At 42.6% G+C, this 8,806-nt stretch overlaps 1 protein-coding gene across 1 annotated transcript; it reads left to right on the top strand.

Annotated features, from left to right (window-relative positions):
* The first annotated feature begins 603 nt into the window (after positions 1-603).
* On the top strand, positions 604-7,335 carry LOC147616080 (kinesin-like protein KIN-7E, chloroplastic). The gene is made up of 11 exons (XM_086777929.1): positions 604-759; positions 2,463-2,684; positions 3,029-3,169; positions 3,293-3,418; positions 3,577-3,627; positions 3,766-3,813; positions 3,970-4,275; positions 4,360-5,178; positions 5,323-5,412; positions 5,836-5,986; positions 6,845-7,335. The coding sequence occupies exons 1-11, from the start codon at positions 604-606 to the stop codon at positions 6,874-6,876; spliced, it is 2,142 nt and encodes a 713-aa protein (XP_086634055.1). The 3' UTR covers positions 6,877-7,335.
* Positions 7,336-8,806: the final 1,471 nt, after the last annotated feature.

An 8,806-nucleotide genomic window follows, 5' to 3' on the forward strand; every position in this document is an offset into this window, starting at 1 on the left:
GTTCTTAAAAGGTGAATTTGGGCATGTTCCTGGATTCATCTAGGTATGGATCACGTGGAACATGGGAGGGTAAGCTACCACATACCAATAAAGAAGAACTTTTTCACCAAAAACACCATGGAAAACTAGTGTAATCCTTGATGATTCTCATAAGGGAAGTGTATGAAAGGTGTGACCAGACTTGGTGATTGACTGCAATGCCTCGCCCCTCAAGGAGGGAGTACGTCTCGCATGCGTAGCCACCTGTGGGCCCCGTGGAGGTGAGGGTAGGAAAGAGAGGATCTAAGATCTTTGCAAGGGCGTGGGAGGCAAACTCTCCCTCCGATTCATGAGAGAAGCCCGCTAGAAGAGGGAATGCACTAAGAACTATAAATCATCTCTGAGGACTCTGTATCCTGATCGTCAAGAGAGGCATAGGGGTTGGGATGTTCCACAGTGGGCCGGGGGCAGAATGGGGGTTTCTGAGGTGTCTGCCATCTCTACCCACTAACCAGTGCTAAACAGATTGCTTGGATGGAGCGGCACCGATCCGGTTTCTTGGCAATCTCCCTCCTTTGTCTAAAGTGCGAACCATCCGGTCTCTGATGCATGATAATGTCCGAAATGGATGGATCAGGGACAAGGACAAGGACTTTGGGGACCCTGTTAACACTGGCTGTGACCGCTGCTGAGGCAGAGGAGGATAATCCTGGGAGCTCCTATGGAGTTAAGCAACTTACAATAGCCCGGGGGAGGCCTGGGGATCTGAGTGAGATAGAGGTAAGTCTGTGGTCCCCTGCCACTCACTGGATCAAAGGCTGGATGATATTGAAGAAGAAAATTCTTTAAGCTGAGGGGGAGAGGGCTGTGAGCAAGTGCTTGGGACGTGGCCTTGGGAGAGTCGAAATCAATAGCCAGCTCCATCCACACTTGAGCGGGCAGGGTGAGAACCATAAATCCGACCGATGAGGTTTCTGAACCTCGTTATCAATGTCACACTGGAGAGTTTGGAGCTTGTCTTGGGAAATAGTATTGTTTGCCTGGCTGAGGTTAGTGAAGGTGGAGGTCATAATGCCAATCAATACGGAAGGCTGACTTGAACACAATAAGAATTTGGAGAGGGCAGGAGGATAGGTGGAAGAGAGAACGGCGGGTGGAGGAGCGAGAAAGGGCGGAAGGCTAAGGGAGATGGAAAGAGAAGGGGAGTAGAGGGCTGGGCAGGTAGCAGCAGGCAGGCGGAAGGGCCCCCCGCCGCGGGGGGGGGGGGGGGGGGGGGTGGGGGGAAGTGTTGGTTAGGAGGTGCGGTAGGGTAGGCTGGGAAGGTGCAGCAGGAGGGAGGGTGAAGTGGGAGGCATGCACTATCTCAATGTGAATCGCTTGGGTAGCTCCTTTCTGACTAGTGCTGGTTATAACAGAGGTTGGAACCACAGTATCCCTTCTTGGTTTCATCAGCAGTAGTTTTAAAGAGGAGGACTTCCTTAAGTCTTTTCTTTGGAAAGAAAAACACCTATGTAGCCCTTTGCACTATATTTCACTGTGTAAATTACTGCTAATTATACTTGCTTCATAATGTCTCCTGCCCTGTTCTTATGGCTGCTAGTAATTGCTGCCAAATTGTTGTACATTCCTTTCCTTGGTATGCAGCCCATATGATACTACCCAAACTTACTGTTCATTCTTTGGCCTTCTTTTGTCCCAGACCTTATATAAGCTTACTCTTTCTTAGCGTGTAGTCATGCATCTGGAGGAATGATGCATGTGGTAGTCCTATTCATGCATAGTAGCTATAGATAATAGGGTCAAACTGGCTGTCTACAAGAGGTGCATGGTGTAAGTAGTGGGCTGCTGAGATCGCCAAAATGCTTTTGGACTGTCTCAACTTTTACACCAACTGCTGCAAGAATTGCTCCTGCTACTAACTTTTACCTTGTAAGCATGCTAGCTGCATTCCCAACTTCATATTTTTATGTTGTTGAAAGTGTTCTCAATATGTACCATTGCCTGCACCCCTCTATCCATTTTTGAGCAGATTGCGAGTTAGATATGTTTGACTGTCGGACCATTAGTTAGAATGCTCGCCATCATTCTCATTCATTAAGGCTAGGCGTGTTCACTGTCAGACCATTAACTTTGTGTATTACTTCTAGAGTGCACACCCTATTCAAAGATTGTAATCTGTATGTCTTACAACTCAGAGGACTGATAAGCTGACAAGGCATTTTCACTGGTTCCCATTTTCATTTTGCTCATATGCTTACTGACTATTTGCACAAGTTTTCCACATATGCTTGGGCTTTGCACCTTCCTCAATCACTTGCACATAGTATTTTTCAAAATGCTGTACTGGTATTGTTTGCTAGTCAAATTGCCCTTCTATTGAATGCAGCCATATAAGTGCACAACGGTTAGGAGTATTTTCTATGTGGGAAGGCGAGGGTCAAATATTCATTGTCAAAGGTCTTGTGACTTGAATGGTGATGCAGAAAAATGAAAGCTTTGATGCTGAACCTTCTCCAAATGGATCTTGTTCTTTAGCTGCCTTTGCTCCAGCTCAGCTGGAGTCATTGACAAGCCTAAAAGGAGGACAGGGGAGTTCCTTCATCCAGAAAGATGTAGATCCGACAGTACCTGTAGAGTCTTTGACAGATCTTACACAGGCTGGGGAACTTTTTAGTGCCACACAGCAAGGCCAAAGGCCCCCACCTGTATGTGTTCTTTTCAGCAGCTGTTGGTACAGTTCAACATTTTTGTGTGTGTGTGTGTGTGTGTGTGTGTGTGTGTGTGTAGGAAGAGGGTTCAGGAAAGTCACTAGGAATGTGAAAACAGTTTTGTAAGGAGATACTTGTAAGCGCGATCACCCCCCCCCTCCCTTTCCAGAACACACGCGCACATAAAGAGGTGTTTTGGGGGGGGGATTGGATCATCATGACTGCCTTGTGAGCAATGTTGCACTTCCAAGGTCCTGCCTGTTGCTTCGGGATTTGCTTGTATCCAGCCTCAAGCACCCTTTAATTGTCTCATTGGGGCAATACTTGTTGAATTTTTGCAGAGTGGGCAAACCATGGCTGATCAAATGGATCTACTTAGAGAGCAACTAAAACTGCTGGCCGGAGAGGTTGCACTATGTATGAGTTCTCTGAGTAGGTTGTCAGAACAAGCAGTAAGCAAACCTGATGATGTACAGTTGCAAGTAAGTTCTGCAAAATTGACTTGCATTTAGATTCATTGAAGTTACTATAGTTTTTTAGCATATGGGGAATAACTTCTCTCTTTGACCAAAACATCAGATTAACAAATTTGAAGGTTTATGAAGGCCCAAATGGAGAAAGCACACGCTGAGATTGAAGAAAAAGAAGTACAGATACGAGTTCTTGAGCAGCGTATCATAGGGACTGGACAAGCCGCCTTGAAAAAAGCTTCTCCTGTTGAAATGTCAGAGGTAGGAAGGTTTGGGGATACTTGATTCATGTGTGTGGATAACTCAAAGTCATATCATCTCCCCCTATAGATATGTGCATCAAAGGTTGGTGTATTAATCTTTCCACAGCTGCTTGTACACATCAACGTTTCTAATTCTGAGTTCTGTTCACGTTTCAGACAATCTTGAAGCTGATAAGTCAACTGAGTGAAAAAGAGTTTGAGCTGGAGGTGTGTAGTATTATTGTCTATGCTTCCTTCTATGTTTCAATATTTTTGTTATATGCAGGAATCTGAACCTTTCAAAGACCTAAATTGCTTATTTCTCTGGAGTTTGATTGTTTATTTCTCTGGAGTTTGATTGTGCAGATAAAGGTTGCTGATAACAGAATACTTCAAGAGCAATTGCAAACAAAGGTAATTCCGAAAATAGCTTGAGATAGGACTTGCTCGTACATAGAGATGTGAAGTAACCCTATGACGCCTCACATTTAGATTCATGTATAGTCACTAAAAATCACCTTCAGTTTTTTCATAAAATGAAATTTCAAGGTGTTTCCTTTCTGTTTGTAGTTATTGGAGATTAAGAAGCTGCAAGATACAATTACATCAATGCAGCATCGGAATAACAACATGCCATTTGAGGATTCAGCTAATCAAAAAAATTTCTCTGTCCAGCCATGGATCCTTTCCAAGAGGAATACTGTACTAGATGTTTCTCAGCTTAATGGAGGGCTGTTGAACTCTGCTGGTTCAATAGGTGACTTCAAGGGCAGAGGAAGTGAAGCTGAATTCTCAGATTCGGAAAGTTACAGCTCAAAGGGAAGTTCTCGACATGTCAGCCGCAATGCCAGCAGACAGAATCAGATGCTGATACAGGTCTCTTGTAGGCCATTCTTGAATCTATTTTATGTTCATATGTCTGTTTCAAAGCATCAATAACCTTGGGTGTCTAATTGACAGGTGGTGGAAATTGAACGCCTTAAGCAAGAGAAGGTTCGCTTGGAAGAAGAAAATGGGGGCTTGCACATACAAAGTCAGAAGCTGGCAGAGGAGGCATCCTATGCAAAGGAGCTAGCATCAGCTGCTGCTGTTGAGTTGAGAAATTTAGCAGAGGAAGTTACTAAGCTGTCTTTTCAGAACTCAAAGCTTGCAAATGATTTGGCTCTAGCACAGGAAGCTGCCTTTTCAAGTAAATCAGGAAACCACTCTGCAAGTGGTAACCGCTTCACAAACATGAGAGGTAACAATTACCATAGGGATGGTCATTTCTACATGGTGAATCAGGCAGGAAAAGCTTTAAGAGAGGGAGATTTTGACAGTGACATTGACATGTATGATGACATTGATTCATGGAAGCTTGACCCTGAAGATGTGAAGAGGGAACTGTATGCCAGAAAGGAGAGAGAGACATGTTTGGAGGCTGCTCTTGCTGACAAGGAGCAAACAGAATCAGAGCTACGAAAGAAGTTAGAAGAAGCCAAGAAAAGGGAGGCTGATCTAGAGAATGATTTAGCTGGGATGTGGGTTCAGGTGGCTAAGTTGAAAAAGGAGAAGGGGATAATGGATACTCCCATAAGGTCGGAGGTGCAGAATATTCTTGACAGTGATACTTCAAGCATTGATAGCTGTGGAGGTATTCAAGAACAAGATGTTAATGATACCAGGATGGCCAGAGGAAGGCCTCAACAAGGGCAACTTGCCATTGAAGAGCTACGAGCCAGCCTGGAAGAGGAAAAACAAAGGACTGTGGAACTTAAAACTCTCGTTTCTCAGCTCAAGGTAGGAATGCTTATTCTCCCTGTAGATGGGCTTTTTAAGAAAGCCATACGAAGAAAGTGTGTTTCTGTTGATACTTAAGTCTCTTATAATAATCATGATGATTCCATTTTGCTGTTTATTCAACATCTTTTTTGTTTCCAACAGAGTGAGGAGTTGGAAGGTCTGCAGCTGTCTGCACTTGAAGAACTACAACATCTTCATGTTGAAGCTTTGACAAAGATATTTCAAGCCAAGGTCTCACTCACTCTATGTGTCTGCATGTTGGGGGGCGAGGGGGTGCATGTGCACGCTCTATGCAGTCCTGGTGTTTTATGCATCTTAAGTGCTTGTATCAAGCAATCCCGGGCTCAAGTGCCACCAAGTTTCATTCCCTGCAGTTTGGTGCTGTCATATCAATCATATGTGGTCTGCTGGCTTGGCTATGGTGTTAAAAGATTTATCATCATCATCTCTCTCTTCTCTCCAATACCTGTTTTTGTCCTTGGCCTGATGGAACCTCAAACTATTTGTGCTATTGCATATGCACATAGACATGTAGACATGCATAGAGGGTTGCAAGATGCCTACGCCCGACAAAAGCAAATACACTTCTATGTGGTATCACTTACTGGAAATCTAAGCAGATGTCAAATCTGAATGAACCTATTCATGTTGCAGGCAAGAAGCCAAGACAAAGTAGACATTGAAAGGGAACATGGTCTGTCTAGCGATGTTGATCAACAAGATGATGAAAGAAATGGCCATGTTTGCAAGATCTGTTTTGAGGCTCCAACTGCTGCAGTTCTTCTTCCTTGCCGACATTTTTGCTGTAAGTAAACCTTGATTTTACAAAAGCAATTACATTCCTTATCTCATGTCTCATAATGCCGCTGTTTTTCTGTAGCTGGAAGTTTCTTAAAAAAAAAAAACTAACGTGAGGAATTTACCTCAGTGTGCAAACCTTGTGCGGTAGCATGCACAGAATGCCCCCTCTGCAGAAGTGGTATTGCAGACCGGATCATAACTTTCACATCGTAACCTCTAAGGAAAGAGCGTATTGTGCATCAGGTGATGCACAGTTTTCTTTTTGCCCCACCTTCTCAAATTTTCTGTGCCTTACTGGTTGGTATAAGGGCTTTTGGAAATGTAGTAAGCATTTCCTTTTATAAGGTTTACCACACATTATGTCTTTGTGGTTTTGTAAGCTCTTTTGTGCTCCCTTCCACCACCCCCCTTCTCTCTCTCACTCACTTGCTCACTCTCAGCGTTGGGATCCTAATTAACAGATTCCTCATATGGATCACATGTGGTCTACTGGCTTGGCTATCACTTTAAAAGCCCTCTCTCTCTCTCTCTCTCTCTCTCTCTCTCTCTCTCTCTCTCTCTCTCATTCATATTATAATCATTGTTATCAGTATCTTAGATGGGCCGATTTAACCTGTCTTTAAAAACACGCTTTCTCTCCATCTAGTTTTGTCCCTTTTGACTCCTTGATTTGCATATTGCATGCTCATATAGCATTGTCTCAACGACCCTAATGAAGTTATTCTGCATTTGTAGAGAAACATATCTAGTGAGAGATGTGCAAAGCTTAAATCAAACTTGTTTTGCAACACAATACTATGAAAGCTTTTAGTTAAGCTTTGGTTAATTTAAGTGTATAAAGAGTGACACTTTGGCAAATCAGGGGACAATATTCCTTGCCGTCCGTGCCGTTAAGGAAGTAATGAACGCAAGTTCAATGCTGGTGTAACAAGGCACATCACATGGTGCCATAATTATGGCTTGATGCTGTGAGTCCAATATGAACTTAAGTCAAGCTTTAAGCGCATTTTCTGCAAGAGTCTTGGATTGAGTCTGGATCATCAATTGGCTTCATCTATGTACACAAAATCTGGCAGCTGTACATGCCTCCTGTGGTTGACACTCTTGAGAGTTGCAGTGTCAAAAAATGTTTTAGCCCAAGTGAAGAAACACCTTTCCTCATAAGAGGTTGGAGGTAGTTTTTACTGATTTTTAGAAATTTGAATGTTTTTGTGATCAAAACCTCACAATGATGAATTTTGTAGAATTTTAAAAGCTGAAAGAACTCTCAATCCCCTGGGCTTGATCTCACCCAAGTCTTGCTTTGTAATATTTTAATTCAGAATAGAGAGAAAATGAGGATTTTGATCTGGCCAGTAGATGCATTCAGGAAACCTTGAACTCTCTTTTTATGTCCAGGGTACAAATCTTTTGGATTAAGCTTCTTTGTCAGTGATAATGTTTTGACAGCCTAATTATATTTAGATGTACAAGAACATGGCACAGCAGGGGGACCATGGCATCTAAGCCTTGGCCAGTGGAAACAATTAGAGGAAGTCAATGCAAATGCACTTAGATTAGTTTCAAGCATTGGCAATGGCTTGCATCAGGTAGCTAATTTTGGCATTCATTTTCTCTCAAAATATTTTATTAAAAAAAGCAGAATTGCTAAAATTTCCATACACGTGTCCATTGTTTTAATTGATATGTCACCAACTTTGTCTCTCTATGTTTTTCTCGACTCTTTCCCAATCTTTTCTTTTTGTTTCCTTTTCATTTTCTAATTAGCTAGCCAAATATACTACAAACTTGAATTACATTCTCTCTCTCTCTCTCTCTCTCTCTCTCTCTCTTAATTAAATCCCTTGTTATGTCTATTTCTACTCTTCTAGAATATACAACTGTTGTAGGATTCTTATCTTGCTTTTGTCTTAGGATCTCTTAAATTTCTCTTTCTAATTCACATTAGCTTATCACTTAATTATCTTAATCTTTATTAGGTGTCTTCTAATCTTTATTAGGTGTCTTTATTAGGTGTCTTCTAATCTTTAATGGATTTTTTTGATCACTTTTGCATCCAAGCTAGGGTTTTCACTTGTGCACATTCACATCCTCTTTAGCATGGCCTTACGTGAGTCCATTGAGGATCTTATGGTTGTGATTGATTGTGAGCTATTGACGTGACTCGTGGAAGTGCAGGTGACACATCATTCTCTATATAGCATGGACTCACGTGAGTCCAATGAGTCGTGATTCACGGTGGGCTATTCATGACTCGTGGGAGTGAAGGTGACACATCATCTACCTTGCATCTGTACATATGTACAATCGATATGCTGTATAGCTCATTCGTGTTTTCTCTTTCGCGTAGACACCACCTGCACATATACGGAGTGAGCATTATTGGAGACAATGCAGAGGTGAAGCATATGAGATTAGAGAATGGAGCAGATGAGAGAGCACAGATGGTTCTAGAGAAGAGCAGGTGCACAGTACTTAAGTGAGTTGACAGTGCTAGTGTGGTGGCACATCGATCGAGTCTTATGAGAGAGTACTGAGGAGATGACACGAGACTGCATGCAGTACGACGTCGCTCCTTGGCTGGAGAGATTAGAAGCAGTATGATACGCAATAGAGGTCGAGAGGGCTCTTACTGAGGCAGTGCAGAGATAATAGGCATACTACCACCTCTCGTGGTGTATTTTATGAGTGTTAGACTTGGACAATGATAGTGAGACTAAACCAAGAGTAGAGTAGTTCCTATAGCACGCACTTATTGTAGTCATTATATGATGTTTTTTTATAGTTGTTTGGTGGCTAAGTCTAGAGTAGATGGGCTAGCATC

This window comes from Cibotium barometz, chromosome 39 (genome assembly GCF_041138505.1).
Source record: "Cibotium barometz isolate CiBa-2024 chromosome 39, ASM4113850v1, whole genome shotgun sequence".
In the NCBI taxonomy this organism is placed as follows: domain Eukaryota; kingdom Viridiplantae; phylum Streptophyta; class Polypodiopsida; order Cyatheales; family Cibotiaceae; genus Cibotium; species Cibotium barometz.

Excerpts from the sequence above, each read along its gene's own strand:
- LOC147616080 (XM_086777929.1), top strand. The coding sequence starts at position 604 with ATGGATGGATCAGGGACAAGGACAAGGACTTTGGGGACCCTGTTAACA. Across the intron at positions 2,685-3,028 it reads AAGGCCAAAGGCCCCCACCT|AGTGGGCAAACCATGGCTGA; the intron begins GTATGTGTTCTT and ends GAATTTTTGCAG. Across the intron at positions 3,814-3,969 it reads AAGAGCAATTGCAAACAAAG|TTATTGGAGATTAAGAAGCT; the intron begins GTAATTCCGAAA and ends TTCTGTTTGTAG.